This window comes from Grammomys surdaster, unplaced genomic scaffold (genome assembly GCF_004785775.1).
Source record: "Grammomys surdaster isolate TR1022 unplaced genomic scaffold, NIH_TR_1.0 125562, whole genome shotgun sequence".
Taxonomy (NCBI): Eukaryota; Metazoa; Chordata; class Mammalia; order Rodentia; family Muridae; genus Grammomys; species Grammomys surdaster.
Window position 1 is genome coordinate 827,380 of NW_021620409.1, and position 23,186 is coordinate 850,565.

The 23,186-nt window shown below is 44.8% G+C and overlaps 2 protein-coding genes across 4 annotated transcripts in view; both read right to left on the reverse strand.

Moving 5' to 3' along the window:
* Rab5b (RAB5B, member RAS oncogene family) lies at positions 1–18,977 on the reverse strand. Its single transcript, XM_028786720.1, has 6 exons — positions 18,887–18,977; positions 9,014–9,273; positions 5,678–5,829; positions 5,304–5,426; positions 4,015–4,108; positions 1–2,459 (listed from the first exon to the last, which is right to left on the reverse strand). Exons 2-6 carry the CDS (start codon positions 9,174–9,176, stop codon positions 2,344–2,346), a joined length of 648 nt encoding a protein of 215 aa, XP_028642553.1. The 5' UTR covers positions 9,177–9,273; positions 18,887–18,977; the 3' UTR covers positions 1–2,343.
* The window catches only part of Cdk2 (cyclin dependent kinase 2), a 19,272-nt gene continuing 5,319 nt past the window's right edge, over positions 9,234–23,186 (reverse strand). The window contains exons 6-9 of one of the 3 annotated variants that reach the window (XR_003713857.1): positions 22,790–22,933; positions 22,306–22,509; positions 21,907–22,072; positions 9,234–9,273 (exon numbers count right to left, since the gene is read on the reverse strand). Coding sequence is in view for 2 of the 3 variants with exons in the window: in XM_028786718.1 (XP_028642551.1) it covers positions 21,968–22,072; positions 22,306–22,509; positions 22,790–22,933 (453 nt within the window). In the remaining variant the exon portion in view is untranslated. Of the gene's footprint in view, positions 9,274–20,804; positions 22,073–22,305; positions 22,510–22,789; positions 22,934–23,186 lie in introns of those variants that run through there. The other 2 variants (XM_028786718.1, XM_028786719.1) reach the window with 2 other exon arrangements.

The window sequence follows — 23,186 nt, forward strand, 5'->3', positions numbered from 1 at the left end:
CACTTTCTTTTTTCGTTTTTTACTTACATTAAATACATCGATAAATCAGCAGTTGCATTCTGTTACCACGATTGTTAGGAGAGTGAAAGAAAGGCAAACGCTTTCTTAGGAAAAAAATATAAAGGCAAAAAAGATGAGCCCTCCCCCCTAAAAACTGATCAAAAGAAAAAAGGTAACAGGGGAGGGTGGGGACAGAACAAAACCCCTCAAACCCAACAGAGCTCAAACGAAGGCAGAAGAGCTGGCAGGAGGAGAGGGAAGGCAGCAGATAGGCCCAGGAACTATAAGGCCAATACTGTTCCTAAGGGGCGGGGGGAGAGATAGAGAGAAGGGAAAGCTCAGAGAAATGGTTTCCCAGCCCCGAGGCAATAAAACATCTTCACTTTTGCAGAGAAGGAATTAAGTTTCTAAGAGACTTAGAGTGCTTCTCTCAAGTCTCTACTTGGAAAAAGGATGTGCCTGGGTGTTTTACAGATGTTCAACAGGTTCAAGGAAAGTATATGTGTCTCAGGGCCATGAGAACTAAGGCCGCCCCTGGAAAAGGAAGAGAATTGAGTCCTAAGTGGAAGAACCTAAGTTGGGTCCTTGAGAATCTTGGCTTCATGGATTCCTCAGCTGCTCTGGAATACAAGTCAGTCTCTAAGCCAAAGGGGCAGAAAGGTTCAACTCTAGGTTACTGTGGTCTTTCCTTTCTTCTACACATTTCCCCCAAACTCTGTCTAAAATATCAAGTTTCCTCTTGGTTTGATGGCTTCCCATAGACACCCTCAAACACCTAATGTAGGACATAGAGAGGCCAGAGACTTAGGAAGGACCAAAGCCCTCTGATGATACAAGGCAGTTGTGAGGCACCTTCAGTTCTAGCTGCCCTGTCACTGGACAAGTGGACTCTGTGGTAGGAGCCCCTAGTGGTACATGGATTAAGTAAGAGTAAGTGGGGGGGATGAAGGAGGAACTAAACCCAAGATATTAACAAAAGAAGAAAAGAGGGCTAATGGGAACCAGGAGGCAAAACAGACTGTACAGAGAATAAAGACTTATACGTATTTACAGGGAAGTAGAAAAGACATGGTAAGACATGTGAACCCTGGGAAGATAGAACACTCCTTTTGCCTGACCTTTCTTTACTCCACTACCATGGCCCATGCTATTCTGAGGCCACTCCTGTTACTCAAACCTATACCCAAGAACAGAGGTATGAATCAGTCAGAGGAAGCTAGCAGTGGAGACTGGGTGTGAGTAGCTGCCACTGTTACTGTCTTCTGTAGGGCCTCTCCCCAAACCTTATTCATTGAAGATTCCATTTAATTAAAAAGATTGAAGGATAGGTAAATCAATCAACCCCCCCCCCCCCAAAAAAAAAACATTTATCTGGACTGAACTACCATCAATTAAAGTGCAAACTGCAGGGGCATGGTGTCTGGGGTTAAGGCCATCTCAAGGCCAGGGTAGGGGAAAGGCCTATGTATACATAGGCCTCAGAGGATGGTATCAGAAACTAGTACCTCCTCCAATTAGATCACAGCAGAGCTAAAGGTGCAGGCAACCAGTGAAGATTCTTTGGAGCACTCTCCCCACACTCGAGTGGGGTTCGTGGATGGAGACAAAAGGGAAAACAGCCTTGGGACAAGTTCCAGAGCCACAGATGACACTGCACCTCGACTTTTGTCCAATTAACTAATAAACTCCCATTCAGTGCCTGCAAGCTTGACTCCCTGTTCTCACTCCTACCTAGGAACACCCTCCACAAGTCCAACTCATTGGTGCCGCAGTGTTTCATAGACAAGAAACTCTTACCAGATAAATAAAATGAAAAAGAAATGTTTCCTTACTCCCTCCTGCTCTGAGCCTTACTCTCCCTGCAAGGTCTTTAATGTAACTAAAAGTATATTCCTCCCTTCTCAGTTCCTGGGATCACCCTTCATCAACTTGTAAAGAGGAGGAAACAGGATCAAGAAGAGGGAGTGATGATGAGAGGTGGAGAGGGAGGCAGGAGACAAACATCTTCTCTGAAATATCGGGAAAATGGGGGGAGGGGGGGGAGGCAATGAAGAGGTCACTGTCTTGCACCTAGAACACGAAGTGAAGAAAGTTTGTTTTGGAAGGAAGGTCCTGGGGAGATTTGACCCCAAACCCCAGAGTAGGGCATAGTAGTGGCAACAGCTGCCTGGTGTTGGTTGCTGAAGCATTAAAAAGTGCCATGACAGAGCTGTCAGGAGGCAGCCCTTGGGAGCCAGGGCTCAGTGTGCTGTTACCGTAGGGGCTGTGTGCTGAGGGGTGGGGATGGAGGTTATTTCTTAGCTCTCGTGCTAACTCCATACGTATTTGCTGCTAGCCATCCCCTCAGTTGCTACAACACTGGCTCTTGTTCTGCTGAGACTGCTCATGAAGATCCACGCCCCGACTTCGGCCTGCTGCACCCCCCAGATTCTGGGGTTCACTTTTTGGCAACTTCTTTGCTAAAGATAAAACAGAACAAAGCATGGTAGATTTTACTCATATACACTTCCCACACCAAACAAGAAGACTATTGATATTGAGAGGGATAAGAAAGATTACAATAATGATTTGAAGAGGGCACAAGTTTTTGAAAACCTCACTGAACACAGGGAGCTAAAGCTGCCACCAAAGAATGGAAGTTACAAAGCAAGTGAGGCTGTTTCTACATTCAAGATTTTCCTGTCTGATGGTGCTAGGGACTGAACACACTGTTAAACCCCTGACTTTGGTTTCACTCTGTAGTCCAGATTAGCTTAAAACTCTTTTTTTTTTTTTTTTTGGTTTTGGTTTTTGGTTTTTTGAGACAGGGTTTCTTTGTGTAGCCCTGGCTGTCCTGGAACTCACTCTGTAGACCAGACTGGCCTTGAACTCTGAAATCTGCCTGCCTCTGCCTCCCAAGTGCTGGGATTAAAGGCATACACCACCACTGCCCGGCAGCTTCAAACTCTTGATCCTCTGGTCTCAGCCTCCCAAATGGCAGGATTGCAGCTATATACCACTATGACACTTTAATTTTTGGTTTCTTTTTTATTCTGTTTTTAACTGTATGTATGTGTGTCTAAGTGGGCAGGTGCACAGGGATGCAGGTGCCCTCAGAGGTCAGAGGTGTCATACCTCTTGGAGCTGGAGTTGCAGGTAGTTGTGAACCACCTGATGTGGGTATTTGGAAACAAAAGTGGGTCCTCTTCAAGAGCAGTATGTACTCTTAATCACTGAGCCATCTTTCCAGCCCACTTTTGTTGTCTATTGAAGCCAAGTCTTATGTAGCCCAGGTTGGCCTCAAATTTGCTAAATAGCCAAAGATGACCTTGATCCTCTATCTCCATTTCCCCAAGTGTTGTGATCACAGGTGTGCTTCACTGAATCTTGCCAAATTGCTTATGCAGCAATCTTTCTGCGTTAGCCCACTGCCCTGACTGGTGAGATTTTGTGTATGCATTACCGTGCCAGAGTGAAGGGTTTGTTTTTTTATTTTGCCTTGTTTTGTTTTGAGACAGGTTTCAATACATAGCTAGCCCTGGCTGTATTTTTTGTCCTTTCTTTTTTCCTAAGACAAGGTCTCTCTATCTGTCTAGAAATTCATTACATTGACCCAGCTGGCCTCGAACTCACAAGAGATCCATTGGCCTCTGCCACCCAAGTTACAACAACATAATTTTAAGGTTTGGAGCCATCGTATTAAAGGGTCATGGTGTTAGGAAGGTTGAGAACCACTGGCCTTGTACTTAGTATGTAGTGCAATTAGTTTTAGACTTGTGTACTCCTCCTGTGTAGGCCTCCCAAGTGCTGGATGATAAGCATGTAGTACCATGTCTAACTTTAGGCTTAAGTTTTTCTTGTTTTGCTTCTTGGCAGTGCTGGGCCTTCCATCTCCTATGCAAGTATTCTACAGCTGTGCTCCATCTCCAGCCCCACACCTACAGTCATTCATAAAACCACCTATCTTTGGTTTTGGTTTAATGACAGCTTTACCTACAAGTAGAGACAGAAGACTTCAGACTGTTCTGACCTTACCTATTGCCAGAAAGAGATCATTCACGTTCATCGCAGTCTTAGCTGAAGTCTCCATAAATAATAAGCTGTTGTCATCTGCATACGCCTGAGCCTCCTAAAAGGGACGAAATAGCATTGTCTTTATATTCCCATGTACTGCTCTAGAGTGAAGGAATATTTTATGTTCTCTCCTCGTAATGCCCTTTTATATAATAGATATTTTATATATGGCTCTGGACCCATAATATAGTAATGATTCCCCTCAAGATAAACCCATGTCTTGTCTAAATTCAACAGAGATGTCAGGAATCTCTATGTATACATATATTCAGATTTGCTCGAATGTATGCAGGAATAGGTCAGAGGTTGACTTTGGGTATCTTCCTTAATTGTGATTCATCTCATTTTTTCTTTTCAATTTACTGTTTGTAGGAGGAATGGCGCAGCTGCCTTTGTTTAAACACTGGGGGCCATGCAGCCACAAAGGCATCTCCTGCAGGAGGACCTAATTGAGGACTGTCTGAGAGACCAAGGATTACTGATGTAGACAATGTCAGCCAATCGGGAACTGCTGTTTTTGGGACCAATGGGGCACAGGTGGAGGGTATTAAAGAAGCCTGCAGCAGTTCAGATAAGCTTGCTACTGCTCAGTCTGTGCCCTTGGTTCCACGACACCTCACTTCCAACTCTCAAGGGCAGGTAGGGTCAGACAATTGTTTGTACAGACAATTGTTTGTATATATGTACATGTGTATGTGTGTGTATGCTTGTACATACAGGCCTGAAAGCCATGGTATATGATGGAGGTCAGAGTCAATGATGAGGTTAGGTCTCTCCTTCCATCTTTATGTGGATTCCAAGGACTGAACTCAGGCCCCCAGGCTTATGCCTTTTTAATGTGAGTTCGGGAATCCCAGGTCTTCACACTTGCCACACAAGTACTTTACAACTGGAACCACTTCCCCAGGGTACGGAATCTTAACTGTGGGGCAGGGTAAACTGATAGGAACCTTTGGGTTATGGCATATCAATAGTTCCTTACCTCAAATTTAACTATTTCCTGCTTTCTGTTTCCACCCTGGTACCTTACAACCGGTATTTCCCTATCGCTCTGATCTGGAATTTTCTTCTGATTTCTCTAAAATTTGTTGGTTGCTGTTTGGTCACACTGTTGCTATATTTAATCTGGTATACAACTAGGGAATTAAACAATGAAAGCCACATGTGAAAATTTCAGGAGACTGTTTGGAATAAAGAGGTCCCACATACAGACCACGCATGCTAGGAAGGGATTCTGTAGGCCGTCTTACTTCATACTCCACCATACGCTTGTTGGCAAGGTCAGCTTTGTTCCCCGCCAAGGCAATAACAATGCTAGGGCTGGCTTGCCGCTGTAGTTCCTTTACCCATGTCTTTGCCCGGGCAAACGTTTCCTGGGAAAACATGAAAGAGAGAACAGGCTAGAATGAGTGCTAATCACAATCACCACCTTCTCAGGCTCACAGCTCTCCTCTTCCAGGTGCCCTGCCCTCTGAAATCATAGGTCTCTGACAATCTGCATCCTCTGGCTTAGTGCTTAGAAGCATAGTTGGTACTTTTACCTTACTATTTAAGAACCTGTTTCCTCTCCCCACCTAATTTAATTTCTATGAAGCTCAATGAACAATTTTCTTAGCCCACTTACCTGATTAGTAATATCATAGACCACGATGGCAGCCTGGGCACCTCTGTAGTACATGGGGGCTAAACTGTGGTATCGCTCCTGCCCAGCAGTGTCCCAGATCTCAAACTTGACTGTTGTGTCATCTAGACACACGGATTGGGTGAGGAAGGCCGCTATGAAGGAGAAAATGAACAAGTTGTAAGTGGGACAATGGATGGGAAGATCCCACTCCCCTCCACGTTACCTCTGCACATCCTAAGACCAGTTGCCACCAAGGCCCACCAGCTACAAGTTTAATGTTCTCTGTACATGTAACTATTGAAACAGGATCAAGGTGGCCTCTCAATATTTTTGAGTACAGGCAGGAGGCTCAAGAGTTCAAGGTCATGCTTGGCTATTTAGCAAGTTTGAAGCCAGCCTGGGCCAAATGACCTTGGATTTATTTTTTTCATTTATTCACTTAAGAGTCTCAGAGCTGAGTGGTGATGGCACACTCCTTTAATCCCAGCACTTGGGAGGCGGAGGTAGGTGGATCTCTTAAGTTTGAGGGTAGCCTGGTCTACATAGTGAGTTCCAGGATAGCCAGGGCTACATAAAGAAACCCTGTCCTAAAAAAAAACAAAGCAAAAAAGAAAGAATGAGGCAGTAAGTATCAAACATAAGTCACGTCAAGAAGTAAGAGGAGGAGGGTGGAGAGTTGGCTCAGCAGGCAAGAGCACTTGTTATTTTGGCAGAGTTTGATTCCAAGCACCTATACAGTGGCTCATGTAATTCATCTTACAGGGGATCCAATACCCTCTTCTAATCTAGTAAGCACCAGACACACACAACACACAAATATACAAACATGCAAAATATTCATATATACAAAATAATAAATCTATAACCATAAAAAACATTCAAACAGACAAACAAAAGAATTACAAGAAGCCAGGCATGGTGGTGTCTGTCTTTAATCCCAACACTAAGGAGGTAAAGGCAGGTAGATCTCTGGAGAGATGGCTCAGTGGTTAAGAGCACTGATTCTTACAAAGGACCAAGTTTCATTTGCCAATACCAACATAGTGGTTCACAACCATCCATCAATCCAAATCCAGGGGTCTGATGCCCTCTGTAAGCACCAGGCACACATATGGTACACATACACACGTGCAGGCAAAATACACACACTCGAAATCAATCTTTTTTAAAAAGTTGAATAGGGGCTGGAGAGACGGCACAGAGATTAAGAGCACTGGCTGCTCTACCATAAGACCTGGGCTCAATTCCCAACATCCCCATGGCAGCTTACAACTGTCTGTAACTCCAGTTCTAGGGGATCCAACACCCTCACACAGTCAAAACACATAAAAATATAAATTATATATAAAAAGTTAAGTAATAAAACCATTAACTTTTAAAAATGAGATTTTCAGGGCCCAGCACACCTGTACTTCTAGCACTTGGGAGACGGTGGGAAGAGGATCTGGAAGACAAGGCCACTTTTGCTATTCCAGTCTGGGCTCCATCTCAAACAAACCAACCCCACAGGATTTTAAAGCCTGATGTCAGGTACTAGAAAAACACACTTCCAAGGTGCACATGTGGAGGTCAGAGAACAACTCTGTGGAATTGGTTCTCTCCTTCCACCTTTATTTGGAGTCTAGGGACCAAACTCATGTCTTCAGGTTAGCATAGCAAGCACTTTTACTTCTTCTTCTTCTTTTTTTTTTTTTTTTTTTTGCACTTTTACTTCTAAGCCATCTTGTTGACCCATATTTTATTTGTGTGCCTAGGTATGGGTATATGCATGTGAATGCAGATAGACACCTACAGAGTCAGAAGAGGTGAGAGATCCCCTGGTTCGTCTTCTGGGATTATAGGTAGTTGTGAGCTGCCCACCTTATGTGCACACTAGGTCAGAAGAGGTGAGAGATCCCCTGGTTCGTCTTCTGGGATTACAGGTAGTTGTGAGCGGCCCACCTTATGTCCACACTAGGAATTCAGGTCCTCTAAAAGAACAGCAAGCTCCCCTAACCACTGAGCCATCTCTCAGTATCCCCAGGAAAATTTAAGAGAGTTCTAATACAGACTTAAGCAAGTTATTAAGTAAAAGTGGTGGTGTATGCTGGGTAGCAGTGGTGGCACAAACCTTTAACCCAGCACTCCAGGAGGCAGATGCAGGCTGATCTCTGTGAGTTGAAGGCCAGCTTGGCCTACACAGTGAATTCTAGGACAGCCAAGGCTACACAGAGAAAATCTATTTCAGGGGAAAAAAGTGGAATTTTTTTTTTAGAAGGGTTCTAACATAGACTTAAGCAAGGTTATTAAGTGAGTGGTACTTACTTAAGAGCAGCTCCATACTAAGGGTGGGTGTGGGATTATCAAGAGATTCATCTGATTACATATTTGATTATGAATCACTGCTTCAAAACAACAAAATTTTGGTGGAATAGATGTGACTTGAACATGAAGCCTTTTACATACTAAACAAGTACTCTACCCACGGAGCTATATTCCTAGTTCTTTTTTGTTTAGTCAGGATCTGGTTTGTAATGGAGACTGATCTGGAACTCACTCTGCAGCACACATAAGCTTTGAACCTGGATCCTGATGCCTTCAAACTACCAAATATCTAAGATTATAGGCCTGTATCAATGGGCCTGAACATTTTGTTTATAAAATTTATTTTTAATTATGTATATACTTGTTTTAAAAATGTTTATATTATTTTTCTTTAAATTACAAGTATTGTGTGGGTAGTACAAGTAAGGTTAAAGGTGTCAGATCCCCTGAGCTGGAGTTACAGGTAGTTGTGAGACACCTGAGATTTGCTCAGAACCAAACTTGGGAGTGTGTGTCCCTATAAGACCAGTACCTGTTTTTAACTTCTCGGTCAACACTCTAGTCCCTGAGTGTCAGCCTTGGGCTGACCCAGAACTTGAAGCAGTCCCCCTGCCTTAGCGCCCAGAGTGTTCCCATGTTCAGGAAAGAACCACTTACCCTGCTCTAATTTCCTTTTCTTCTTTTTTTTTTTCCTGTTTTTTTTTTTTTTTTTTTTTTTTTCTAAACAGAGTTTTCTCTGTTGCCCTGGCTATCCTAGAATTCATTCTGTAGACCAGGCTGGTCTCAAACATACAGGGACCTGCCTCCCCCTGCTTCCAGAGTGTTGGGATTGCTTTTAATTGTGACAGGGGCCTCACACAGGCCATGCTGGCCTCAAACTCTATATTCTTAAGAATGGCCTCAAATGCCTAATCTTCCTGCATTTTCCATTTCTTCGATTAAAAACCCATCCTGAGAGTCAGGTCTAAAACCAAGTACCAGATGTTCCTCTCAAACCCTGCTAACTGCCGAACCTTCCTACGAAGCACTCACCTCCAATGGTACTTTCCTGGTATTCGTGGAACTGCCCTTTGACAAAGCGTAACACCAGGCTAGACTTCCCCACCGCAGATTCTCCCAGCAGGACCAATTTGAACTGGCATATTTTGCTGGCTTGGGGCTGCCCATTGGGCCTGGCTGTACTTCTGCTAGTCATAGCCAGGTTATCAAAGTAGGAGAAGGTAGAGGGAGGGGATGCCACAAAGCGGCAGAGGGGGGAGGGGAAGGGGAGGGACTTCCAGGCCTCAACAGTCCTGTAAGGAAAAAGATAGATGATATTAGACACAGTTCCATAGAAACTGCATTTTTTTAAAAAAAACAAAACATTTTTTGTTTGTTTTATGAGATGGTATAAAAACTTTGGTATATAGTCCAAGTTGGCTTTAAACCCATGACAATTTTCCTGCCTCAGCCTCCCAAGTGCTAGGATTAGAGGCAAGAACCACCAAACTCAATAAGGTTTCTTTAACAGGGTCTAGATAGCTCAGAGTGACTTGAACTCCTGACCCTTCTGCCTTCACCCACTCCCACTGAAGTGCTAGAACTGCAGGCCCACATGTACCTTATGACAAGTTTATTCTGTTTTTTTTTTTTTTTTTTTTTTTTTTTTTTTTTTGGTTTGGTTTTTCGAGACAGGGTTTCTCTGTGCAGCCCTGGCTGTCCTGGAACTCACTCTGTAGACCAGGCTGGCCTCGAACTCAGAAATCCACCTGTCTCTGCCTCCTAAATGCTGGGATTAAAGGCGTGCGCCACCACTGCCCGGCTATTCTGGTTTTCTGAGACAGCATCTCATCGCATAGCAGTGGCTGGCCTGGAACTCACCATGTAGACCAGGCTAGCCTTGAAATTCCTGTGATCTCCCTACCTCTTCCTCTGGGTGCTGTGGTTACAGGTGTGCACAATCACTTTTTAGAACAATAACAGAATCTCATTTCCTTGTTTCTACAACTTGGCTCTGGTAATTAACTATACAACATTGAAAGGTTACTCGCACTTCTGATAAGGCCCTATACAGCTGACCTTCAGTAAGGGTGATACACAGCAAAATAAGAACTGCCCCTGGGCAAGTGTGGTGATGTGTATCTGCACCCCCAGCATTCAGGAGGCTGAGGCAGGAGGGTCCATTGTTAGCTTAAGGCCCACCCTGTCTACTCCCCCCAATTACCTACACTCACAAAGAACTGCATCCGCCATAAAGAATGGAGACCGAAAAGGAGTCTTTAATCTCACCAGGTCTTCTAAATTTTCCTCTGAATCACAGCAAATTTTAGCTGGCCTGTCCAACCACAGGTACATTAGTATGCAACTGGTGTTTTCTCCTCCTCCTCTTACTGACTGACTGACTGACTGACTGAATGGTTCTGAGGATTTTCACAAGCTAGGCAGGCAAGTATTTTACTACTGAACTATATGCTCAGCCCTTAGTTTTCTTAGATAGGATCTCACTACATAGTTGGCTTGATGCTTAATGTGTAGCCTAGGCTGGCCTCCATCTGATAAGATTTCAGGTGTGGAGCACCATACCTTTATTCCCCCCGGCCCCGTGTGATGCTATCCCCTATTTATATTTAACATTTACATATATTAATTATTACTAGATTCTTGCAAAGCACCCAAGATATGAAAAAAGAAACATAGAAATGAAGGGGAGGGTAAAAAGGATTAGCAGAGGATTGAAGCAAAGTAATCATGGGACTCACAGATGACTGTGCCCTGTGCACTCTACACCCACAGTCCTGACTTACAGTGTCATTAAGTTTGTGTGTGTTTGTGTGTGTGTGTGTGTGTAGGTCAGAAGACAATTCGCATGAGTTTGTTCTCTCCTCCCACTACATGGGTTCCAGGGATTGAACTCAGGTTGCCTGGCCCTGACAAAACTATCTTTACCTGTTAAGCCATCTTGCTGTCTTCCCACTACTGCTCTAAAGACTCACACTCTGGCGGGGTGTGACCTTGAACATTTAGGAGGCAGACACAGGTGACTTTTTGAGTTTGAGACCAGGCTGGTCTACACAGCAAGTTCCAAACTAGTCTGGCTCCTACATGTATATGTGTGTACATCTATCCATATCGACATACGTCATACACAATTGTCCAAGAAATCTGAAAATTAAAACTGCAAAACAGAATTAATTTGCTTCTTAACCAACTGTGCAGTCTTCCTCAAACTGTGGGCTGTATAGCAATAATGATTTTGAAATCAGAGGGGTGGAACGAAGCTGCCTCTGGCCAGTTTACAGCCATTAGTTCTACTGAAGCACGTTTAGATGCTTAGTGCTACTAAAACTATAGAGCAACGTAGCCGTAGCCCAAGCTGCCCTACCTCAAGCTCCTAAGTGCTGACATAGGCCTTCAATAGCATTCTCGGCTGATTTTTTTTTTTTTTTTTGAACTAAGAGTTGACAAATGGGCAAATGATCCACTTTAAAAAAAAAAAAGTAACAGTGATCTGGCTGTAACCTTGAGGGCTGATTTGGTCGTGGCTGGTTAGCTGGGTGTCACCTTCCTTCTACACCGTTAAAGGTTTATCCCTTCTGAAGAACAAACAGCCTTCCTGGAGAGAGGACTCTTCTTCAATCAAGGGTACATGCTGCCTGCTAGAACCTCGTAACAGGCTCTCAAGGTCTCAGAGGCAGTGAAGCAAACCAAAACACAGCAGCAGGTGTCATCATCACCACCTTCAAACTTGAGGCCAAAAGATTTCACTTCCTAAAGAGCAGCTGAGTAGGGCCTACTGGGCCAAGCAGATAATCCTAGCACTTAGAACCTGCAGCTAGCACTTCGGACCTGCAGCTGAGATGGCTGAGAGTTCAAGGCCGACTTGGTGAGTGAGAACCTATCTAAACAAACAAAGCTGAGTGTGGTGATGCCTATCTATAATCTCAACACTCAGGAGGCAGAGCAGGAGTGTCATCACACATTTAAAAAGGCAAGGCGTGAAGGCACCCACCTTTAAGTCTAGCACTAGTGAGGATATCTGAGAGGCCAGGGCCAGCAAAGGCTACATAGTGAGACCTTGTCTGAAAACATAAAAATTGACAGTCAATCTGGTCTACTGAGTTATTGCCCAGCCAAGGTTACACTGCAAGACCAAAAAGAAAGGGCAGCCTCACAGAAAGGAGCGGCTTAGGAAACATCTGCTAACTTGGGAGGACTGAGGTCTGTCCATAGGTCAGCTCGCTGGGCAGGAGCACAGGAGGATGTTCTCTAAACAAGACTGCAAAGTCCAAACACCAGGAAAGTTTTGTTAGTCTGTCAGTCCCAACTGGAGGAAGATTGCATTCCTCAGGCCCCCATAACTTGCTAAGTCTATGTAAAACTTCTAGAGGTCTATCATCTGTCAGTAAACAGAGTTCCCAGTACACGGCCACCACACTCTGCCCAGTCTGAAATATCAGCCCTGTAAAGTCAGTCAGTCAGCTAAGAGCCAATCCACAAATTCTCCATTTCCACCTTATAGGTGAGAAAACTGAGGCTCATAAAATTAGTTAACTTGTCAGGCATTAAGTATAGCCAGCTGAACAATATTTCTGCCCCTTTTACATCAAATCACCATGCTTGCTTTCCTTTTTTTTTTGGCTGTGGCTGTGTATCATAGGTTGGTCTTCAACTCAAATTCCATTTGCTTTTGCCTTCTATGTACTGGGATTACAGACATGCATCACCTCACTTGGCCTCTCTCCACTGTACTTTGTTTTAAACATTTTTGGGGACAAGATAGTCTTATACTTGTGGTGATCCGCTTGCTCAGATGCTGGGATTATAGATGTAAGCCACCACACCCAGCTCTACTGTACTTTGTTGTTACTGAAGATAAGGTTTCTCTATGCAGCCTTGGCTGGCCTGGAAATCTTATTATAGACCAGGCTGGTTTCAACTCAGACCTGTCTGCCTCTACCTCCTGAATGCTGGGATTAAAGGCATCAACACACAGGATCTTACTGTACTTGTGTGCAAACATGCTTATGATGACCAGAGGATCCTGAGATGTTTCTCCAGCACTGTCCATTTGATTTTTTGAAACAGGGTCTCTGTGGCTTACCAGTTATGCTAGGTTGGAAGGATGGCCAGTGAGCCTCAGTAACCTGTTTATCTCTACACCTCTCCAGACCTGGGATTACAAGTATGTGCCAGGTTCCCACCCCCCCAACACACATGGGTTTTAGGGATCAAAATCAGGTCTTCAAAAGCATATTTCCCACTGAGATAGCCCCCAGCCCTTCCACTATACTTCTCAAAGAATCAGGAATGCTTAACTTTGGTGAGGGTACCAAAATACAAATATGAATTTGCAGCAGACAGAGTTTCTGTCTCAGCTCAGCTTCAGTGCTTGCTTTGGAACTGGGAACTTTCCTAACTGAAAAACTTAGGAAAGCAGGCCTTCCTAGGATTTATTCTCATACTGTGCTGACAGGACTACCAACACTCCTCTGTAGCAGGCCTTAAATACGCCCTGACTAGATAGTTGGCAAAAGAGAAACAGTGGCAATTTGTAGGACTTGGTGAATTTTGGAGTTACTAAAGGAAGATGGAGCAGAAGCCAACAGATACCTTTATTTCCTTTCCAACTTGGTTTAGACCCAAATCACTGAAATCCTGAACTGAGAGTTGCACTACTTAGCTCAGCTCTTTAAGTGTTGATTCAATATTATCCAGTGAGTCACTGGCCTAAGAGTGCCACCTCCTCCCCGCTCCCTCCCCTCGCTTCTCCAAAATGTAAAAAGCATGCTTATCACTTATCAGCATGGCAGTGCTAACTCCCTATTATTGACTTGGGAAAGATTAGAACGCCTTCCTTAATTTGTCTGCCTAGAAAATCCCAAACTTATAGGGTTGAGTATAAATGTCATCTGTGAAACTACATAATTATCTTACTATTGTTAAATTCATCATTGCTCTAGACTCCTCCAAAATGCTAATTAAGACCGAGACTGAAGGGCCAGAGAGATGGGTGAGTTCCAGGACAGCCAGGGATACAGACAAATCCTGTGTCAACAAAGCAAAGCAAAACAAAACATAAAAAAACTAAAACCATTTGTTTTCTGTGTACATGTGCACATACGTGGGGAGATCAGAGGACAGCCTCTGGGAGTTGGCTTTCTCCTTCCACAGTGTGGGTTCTGGGACTCAAACACTCTTCAAGCGTTCAAATACCTTTCTTTACCTGTAGAGCACTCTCTCCAGCCCAGCAACATGGTATTTTACCATGTATTTACCACACTGAGTTATATCCATTTACTCTGCTAAATCTTCTCAAAAAGTGGGATTTTAAAAAACGTATGTAATTAGAAACCTTCAGAGAAGAAGTAGTTGTTCATGTAGTGTTCCTGAAATCCTTCCCAACCTACTCCTCCCTGGATAGACCTCAGATCAGTTTAGGGAGCTCTTGGCAGGTTTTAGAATAGCTCTCTTCCGATGGAGGGACCCCACCCACACGTTACTGTTGTAATTCACATGAGCCAATTGCTCTTCCTGTCACCCGTTAGTATGTCTCACAAGGCCTAATCACACAGTGTCTCTGTACCACTGAGCCAACTCCTAGTGCCTAAAAACAAACCTCTTTGAGGTTTTAGGTAATGTTAAGCAGGTTTTTGTTTGTTTGTCTGTTTTCTGAGACAGGGCTTCTCTGTGTAATAGCCCTGGCTGTCCTGGAATTCTCTTTGTATATCAGGCTGGTCTCAAATTCAGAGATTGGACTGCCTCCTGAGGGCTGGAAGTAAAGGCGTGCACCACCACACCTGGCAAGCAGTTTTTAAAAAAGCTTTAGGTCATTATCTCTGGCCTTGAGAAACAAGTTTAGAAATAAAGGTCACACCACCAGACAGCCAGGTATCCACAACTCCTAAAAGAAAGTTACACTCTAGCCCAGAAACCTGTACTTTCCTCACCTGGGTGACTCTTTTACCAATTCAGTTACTGTTCAGTGAATGACTAAGTCTTTCCTGAAACTTTCTTGGGAAGTAAGAGTATATTCTGCATAGTTTTGTGGCACCCTTCCTCTCAGAGGCCATTACATTTCCTTACTTGAAGTTCACTGTTTCACACTTCAATTACATTTGGCTTCACACATGCTAGGCAAGCTGTGCCACTGACCCCCTTCCCACTTGAAATGTCTCAGGGTTAGGAAGTAGGTATCTGTTGCTTCTCCTGCTCTATCTGTGGCTCCCAAATATATTAACACACACAGACAAGCAAACCACAAAGGAATAATTCTTAACTAAAGCAAAGAGAAGATACAGGGTATGATTTGTTTTTTTGTTTGTTTTTTGAGACAGGGTTTCTCTGTATAGCCCTGGCTGTCCTGGAACTCACTCTGTAGACCAGGCTGGCCTCGAACTCAGAAATCCACCTGCCTCTGCCTTCCAAGTGCTGGGATTAAAGGCGTGTGCCACCACTGCCCGGCCCAGGGTATGATTTTTAAGGGCAATAAGAAAGCCCTCTTCTCCCAGTACACTATTGTAACTCCAGGCCTATGTTTGAAATTGGACATTTCTAAGTCTCTTTAGCTCTCTAAATATGCAGAAGCCTTCGGTAAATTTGGGAAATAATATTTTAAGTCACTATGAATAATTTATGTCTTAAATTTTAGCAATTCCAAATACAACCTCTGTTTTCATTCTCTTTGTGCTTAGGATTTGGTAAATGCTAATCATATATTCTACCACTAGGCTACAATCCTAGACCCTAGATTTAAAAAAAAATCTTTTGGGCAGTTTAGGATAGTGTCTGCTATGTAGCCTTGCCTGGCCTTGAACTCTGCTGCTTCAGCCTCCTGAATGCTGGAATCAAAGGCAAGTACCATCATGACCCTTTCTTGAAAGAAGATTTTAAGGATAAGATAGGAAAAGCAAAACAAAAACAAATAAAATACAAAAAGAAAACTCACAAAGAGACATAGGACAGGATATGATCAAGGTTTAAAGATGGCAGAGATTACAGAGGGTGAACACACATACACACATCCCAGTAGTTTTCTCCAGGACTGGCTATGTAGGTGAGAAAGGCTGGAGGTGGGGAGGTGGTTTGAACTGAGGTTTTTGCTGGACACTGTGTAATGAGCATATCAGAGGGCTTCAAAGAGTCAAAAAAGTTGTTAAAATTCAGAGAAATATGGGAATTTCTTGGGTCACTATACCAAGCCAGGTTTATACCTTCTGGAAAGGTCACCACCTCCCTGAGATAAGGAAGAGACAGCCAAGTTCTGTGAAATTTTGAACAAAGATGGAGTTTCTGATTCTCTACTCTAGTAGAGATGCCAACAACTATCCTAAACAAAACTATTTCCCTTAATGTTTTTTTCTTGCCGATAAAAAGTTTTGTTCAGGGGGCTGGAGAGATGGCTCAGTGGTTAAGAGCACTGACTGCTCTTCCAGAGGTCCTGAGTTCAATTCCCAGCAACCACATGGTGGCTCACAACCATCTGTAACAGCATCTGATGCCCTCTTCTGGTGTGTCTGAAGACAGCTGCAGTGTACTCATATAAATAAAACTAAGTAAATCTTTAAAAAAAAAAAAAAAAGTTTTGTTCATGCATTTGGGCAGTTTCTAGGCTACCCAGTGCCCGACTGTGTGAGTATATACTGAAGAAGGCAAGTGATAACTCAAAGGACAGCTCTATGTTTGTCTGAATTTGACAGAAGACAAAATGAACTGCCAAAGGGACGTAATAACAGAGTGTCATCCAAGAGAATACCGTGGGCAGAATGAGAACGGCATATAGAAGCACATGAGAAAACTTGTCTTTGCTTGGGTTTTTTCATCTGTCCACTCAATGATGGTCTCATTCATTCTTTCCACAGTATATAGTCGTATATACATTCTTTCCTCTTGTTTACAGTCGTATTTAATACCTCTGTCCTAAATGAAATAAGCGAAGCGTAGAAGGACTCAGATTTTATATATTTCTGTACAGCTTAAACACTTTAATATCTATGTACGTGTGTATTTGGTAATTAAGAAATACAGTGGCACAAGTTATCGATCGAGATGGCTTAGTGCTCTTGCGAGAGATATGTGTTCACAGTTTCCAGCACACACATGGACAGCTCATAATTGTCCTTAACTCCAGTTCCAGGGGACCGAATATCTTTTCTGACCTCTGAGGGGTCCCACATGCATGTGGTAAATATGCATACACTATGTGGTAAGAAGAAAAAAAAATAAATGTAGTGATAAATAGCCTTAGTATATAAAGGAAGAGGCAGGTGGATTTCTGAGTTCGAGGCCAGCCTGGTCTACAGAGCAAGTTCCAGGACAGCCAGGAAACCCCTCCCTCTATGTGTATATGTGTGTGTGTGTGTGTGTGTGTGTGTGTATATATATATATAATATGTATGTATGTGTATAAACACACACATATATACATATGGGAGGAGAGGATTCCCATTTGTCTGGCATTAATCAATCCATCTTCTAGGCTGCCAAGCTTTAGTACTGAACACCTACAAGTTGTTCTCTGATATCCACACATGCATTGTGGCTCACACAGGTATACAGGTGCACACTAGCGCGTGTGTGCATGCACACACACACTAAAATTTAAAGACATCTTCATTCTCTATAATCCATCTTTCTAAATACCTCAGGGTTTGACCTAAATAGCTAATCTCACACAAAAAAAAAACCTCCTGAATAAGTGAACAAATAAGAAAGGATGGATTTGGTAGCCAACTTCTCAACTCTTCACCAAATCCCTTCAGGGATATCCTCACAGTTCCTGGCGTGGAGACCTCCATTAACTGTCTAGGAAATGCCCAAGTGCAAGTCTCACAGAAGTTTCAAAAAACATGGTCCATTTTTTTTGTTTGTTTGCTTTTGTTTTTTAATGGCTGGGGACTGCTTTGCCCCTTTTCATGCAGATGACAGAGTTCCTCAATTCTAGGTAAAAGTTAAGAGTAGTCACCACAGACCACATTATGAAGTGGGAAAGACCGAGCAAAGCACTCCCAAATTTTCTCAGTTCTATCACAGTACATGAAATAGGAAAAGCAACGAATATAATAACAAACCTAAAGGAAACAGGAGTGCAGTCAAGATCAGCTATGAGGTCAGGATAAACTTAAAGTGTGTGTGTGTGAGGGGGGCAAACTTGGAGCTACCAGGAGCCATGGAAAACATAATTTTACCTTCGTCTTCATTCCCTACTCCTGAAGTACCCCCAAAACTTCAAATCACCACACCCAAGCACCAAAGGAACAAAAGAGTAAGGAACTTCCAAGATACAGAGCCTCCCCTCACCATCATTCCAGAAGTTCCCATAACTGATACCAGGCCCTGTTTCTACTTCCTTCTACTTTGGTCTTCTAGATCAGTAATGCATTCTTCATCTACTTCACTGAGACCAAATCCCTCTCGGCAACACCAGTGTACCCCTAGTTCCCCTTTCAACAGTCACTTTCCCTGAAAAGAATGCCTCTCACTCGGCTAAGAGCCCCGACAGTGGATGTCTCTAGAGACCCACCCTCGGCTACCCTCGGGGCTGGGCGTAGCACTGTCCCCCTCCACACCTCCTGCCAAATGGGCTGGCTTCCCCTCCCTCACTGCCTGGTCTCCGACCCCAGCTCCTCCCTCCTCACCGCGGTGCTCAAGAGTCCCGAGGCCGGCCCTGGTCCTCACCGGCTCCGGGTCCCCGCGCCCGGCCCCCAAGCGGCCACAGCCAGAACCCAGCCGCCTCCCAAACTAGAGGCTCGGCTTCCAGCCCTGCCGATCACCTCCTCGGCGCCCACTAGGCCTGCGGGACAGCCCCTTCTGCCCTCTCCAGGAGGCTCTGGAGCCCTGGCGTCGGCCCGGCCCGCCTCTGCCGCAGGCCAGGCTGCGCTCCTCTCGGGACCTCCGCCTCTGCCCTTGTGGGCTCCATCAGCTCGGTACCTGGGGCTCCGTCTCCCCCGTCGGGCCCAAGCCTGTGTGGAACAGACAAACAGCTGCAGCTCAACCAAACTCCTGCCCCCTTCGCCTCCTCCTCTTCGCCGGGGCGGGGGCTCCAGCCAATCGCAAGATCACCCGCCTACCGTGGTGGGTGGGCTATGTGGGCGTCCACCCGCCAATCCTCTGGAGAAAGGCGGGCTTCTGAGGGACTGTCACCAACTAATACAAGTGAGAGACCGGACTGGCGAGGCCGCAAGCCAATACCTAAACGAGAAGCCTTGAAGATTGACGGCGTAAGTAGCCATTAAAGAGAGAGTTCCTGGGAAAGGGGGCAGTGCATCACAGACAGGCATGTGCATCAGCCAATAGAACCTCGACACCCGTGACACCCCTCCCCCGCCTTTTGACTCGTAAACATCTAATCAGGTGAGTGAAGAAGGCGGGTCAAAAGGAAATTTTAACCAGTACTGGGAAATTTCCGAATTTGACAGGCAGGCAAGGCTAGCGCGAAAAGAAGCCCTAGAAAGGCTTTTGGTCGGGTGTGGTGTGGCAATCCTAATCCCAGCACTGTAGATTGAGGGGGCGGCAGTTCTAGGTCATCCTCCTCTACTAGTGAGTTTGAGGCTAGCTCAGGCTCCTCAGCTTAGCAAGATCTCAATATAGGGGGGGGGGGGCCCGGAAAAAAAAAAAAAAAAAAAAGCTGGGCTTGGTTGCCCACATATTTAATCCTAGCAGTCAGGGGATCTCCATGAGTTCCATGCCAGCCCTGGTTTACAAAGAGTTCCAAGCTTCCAAGCTACATAGTGTGAGAGTGTGAGAGTGTGAGAGTGTGTGTGTGTGTGTGTGTGAGAGAGAGAGAGAGAGAGAGAGAGAACGGAGGGAGGGAGGAAGGGAGATACCAGCATTAATTAACCTTCTCGTCTCCCCTCTGCCTGGATTACTCCGCTTTCTGTGTCGAATTAAGAAAGTAAAGACCTGAAACCAGGGGATTTAAGGAACTTTATCTTGTAAAATCTTTTTTTTTTCCAAGAAAGTTTATTTATTGTATTTGAGAACACTGTAGCTGTCTTCAGACACACCAGAAGAGGGCATCAGATCCCATTACAGTGGTTGTGAGTCACTATGTGGTTGCTGGGAATTTAACTCGGGACCTCTGGAAGAGCAGCCAGTGCTCTTAACCACTGAGCCATCTCTCCAGTCCCTTGTAAAATCTTTTTAGTGGAGCATTAGTGGACAAGAGATTTTGGGTGGATCACCTAAATTTTTTGATGGTGTAAAACCACACAACAGAAAATGGTAGTCTGAAGACACTTTAGCCTCCTAAAATTTCACATTATTGATATTTTCTCAATTGTTTGTAAATGTGGAAAAAAACATTTAGACAACTTTGCTGAAGATTTTTTTTTTTTTTTTTTTTTTTTTTGCGGTACTGAGGATAGAACCTAGGGCCTAGAGACAGGCTAGAGAGGCATACAATTCCTGCAGAAGACCCAAGGCCCGTTCCCAGTACCACACAATGCTGCTCACAGCTGCCTTAGCTCTGGGAGAGATGCAACGCCCTCTCCTGGCCTCTGCGGGCACTTGAGATTCACATGTACACACAATCTCAAAACCAAACCAACCAACCAAAACCCTACATAAGATGAACGCCCCTGAAGCCCACTCAAATCAAGTTGCTGCTAAGAGCGAAGCCGAAACAGTGTTCTGTATTGGTGTGCCTGTGTGAGCAGGGGAAAGTAGGAAGGAAGCTCCAGTTCTCCCACCCTTAGAAACCACCCCGCTACAGAGCATGGGAGGAGGACATGTACAGAGATTAGGTGGACGGATTCGAGGTCACATGCTGCTTATTCACACTCAGAATTTCACCCACACCGTTCTTCCAAGTAAATAAATAAATGATAAATATGAAAGAGATTCACTATGCAGCTGAGAATATTTTCTTTTAATGAATTACAAACTAAATTACAAATAATATTAACAGAACACTGGAGGACAAGGGGTGGGAGAAGAAAGTCATAAAAGAAATATTTTCTTTAAACAATTACAAAATCCCAAAGTGCACATGGCAACAAATCCATCCACACTGACAAAAGAAAAAAAGAAAAAAGAAACAACAACAAAAAAATCCAAACTACTCTAACTTGAAATATAAATATAATTGTTCACTCTTTTATAGAAAATTTCCCCCAATGACCTAACAAGGTCAAAGCCTTTAGAAAGGATCAGCATTCTCAAAATGACACCACCCATCTTGCTTCCACTCCTAGGGAGTGAGGGGTGACTCTCAGAGGAGGATGGTAATAAGGCCCTCTGACAACTGAAGAACTGAATGTCCAAAAGGAGGGCTAGGAATCTAGCTCACTGGTGGTGCATCTGCTTAGTGAGGGCAAGCAAGGTCCTGGGTTCAGCCGTCAGCACCAGAAAACAGTAAAATTGCTAAAAAGAGAAATTCAAGTGTCTTTCACCTTGCCCTGTGAACCACCCTGAACAGACAGACCGGAGTGCAAGCCCTGTGCCCTCCTGGCTCTTCTTGCCTGGGGAAGGTAGACAGGGCACTGGACGGAATCGTTTCTTCTGCTTCTCTAACTGGGCCTCCTTGATTGCTAGGTGAGGCCAAACGCTAAAACTAAGGTACAAACGGCTTAGGTCTATTTTTAATCTAATTCATTAAAATGGACCGCTCTTGCTTGGTTCTGAAGTGTCCCAACTTAGGCTTCTGCTCATTAGTTCACAAAACAGTGGCAGCAGGAGTCTGGAAGTATTCCCTTCAACACGGTAATTATAAGGTTGGGATGGCAAAACCTGACACAGGGGAGAACTGTCGGTTTTGCTTTGAATGCCAATCCTTCTCAGTAATGACTCAGAGGAGGGAGAGAATCTGGTGGAAGCCGGGTTAAGTGCACCTAATGCCAAAACTTTCCCCCCTTTCACCTAATCCTTCCCTGCACCTCTGAATCCCCAGAACTGGCTGGCCAAGAGAAAAGGCGAGTGCTAAGACAGCCAGAAAACAGCAGAAGGCTGACCTGTGTCCAAAAGGCCCAGGGTCAGGTCAGACCACAGGTGAAGAGGGCTTTGGGAAGGACATCAGAGTCGAAGGTGGGGCACTGGCTTAGTCACATCCTGGAAGAAAGGGTGAGCCAGGGCTGCTTTGGCTGAAATCCGCTTGTTGGGGTCATAGTGCAGCATTTGCTGGAGAGAGAAATATAGTCTGACTTCAGTGATTTGGCAGTGGGACAAATGGACAGCAGGTCTACTCACAAACTTGGGAACCAGTATTATTCTTACCCAGTCCTCATCTCCCTCCCGCCTACTGATGAAGAGAGGAAGCAAGGGCTAAGGTACATCTAACAGAGTTCAGGGCCTTAGCTTCTCTTCTCTGGGGAGCGGGAGAGGACTTACAAGCATCTATTCCAGGCACTTACCGATAATAAGCTCCGCCCATCTTCATCCAGTGGAGGCACAACTTTGCCAAAGTCTTGCCGAGCCCACTTGGGGAAACTTGGCTTATAGTCAGGCATAGAAGTAACTCCTGGCCAAACCACCTCATCGGGGGTCCCCAGAGTCCGAAAGATCCGGAAGAGTTGGTCAATCTCAGAATCTCCAGGGAATAGGGCCCGGCGGGTCACCTGAAAATGGGGAAAGAGGAAAGCCAAGACACACACTGACGTCAGTCCACACTGCCCCTTGTACAAAGGAGGTTCCCATGGCCAGTGAAAGGTCAGTAGGGCCCATGACTCCCCTCCCCAGGGCTTATCATGGGGTCGGTCATACAGAGCTTGAGACAATGAAGTCCCTTATCTGTCTCTTCGCCCCTCCTTCCTTCCCCCAACCGTGGCTTCATAGATCCCCAAGGCTGGGTGGGGCTGGGAGGGGGTGAATGTCTGGGGTGCCACTGACGCCACTCACGGGGTATGGGGTAGACACTGCGGTCATCCCCCCTCCTTGTGATGCAGCCACTTCTAGATAGGAGCACAGCGGGCAGAGACTGTGTCTTCCATTTCTTCTGTGCTCCCCACAGCACTTAGCATGGTGCTGGGTACACACTAGGTGCTTAACAAATATTGTTTGATGAATTGAGAGAGGAATAGGGGCAATTGTAAGGTACTGGTGGATAAATTCACATTCTCTATGTATATCTATATTCAGGCTAAATGGTCTCCAAGCCCCCAGTGTCAACCCAAAGGACCGTAAAAATATTACCAATCTGTCTACCCGTTGTTGCATTAAATGGGATGGGAGCTCCCAATATGAAACTAGGCTTAAAGGATCCTTCAATCTGAAAAGCCAGAGGTTGAGGGAGCAG

Excerpts from the sequence above, each read along its gene's own strand:
- Rab5b (XM_028786720.1), bottom strand. The coding sequence starts at position 9,176 with ATGACTAGCAGAAGTACAGCCAGGCCCAATGGGCAGCCCCAAGCCAGC. Across the intron at positions 5,427-5,677 it reads TCTATGATATTACTAATCAG|GAAACGTTTGCCCGGGCAAA; the intron begins GTAAGTGGGCTA and ends ATGTTTTCCCAG. Across the intron at positions 2,460-4,014 it reads TGATCTCTTTCTGGCAATAG|CAAAGAAGTTGCCAAAAAGT; the intron begins GTAAGGTCAGAA and ends TTTTATCTTTAG.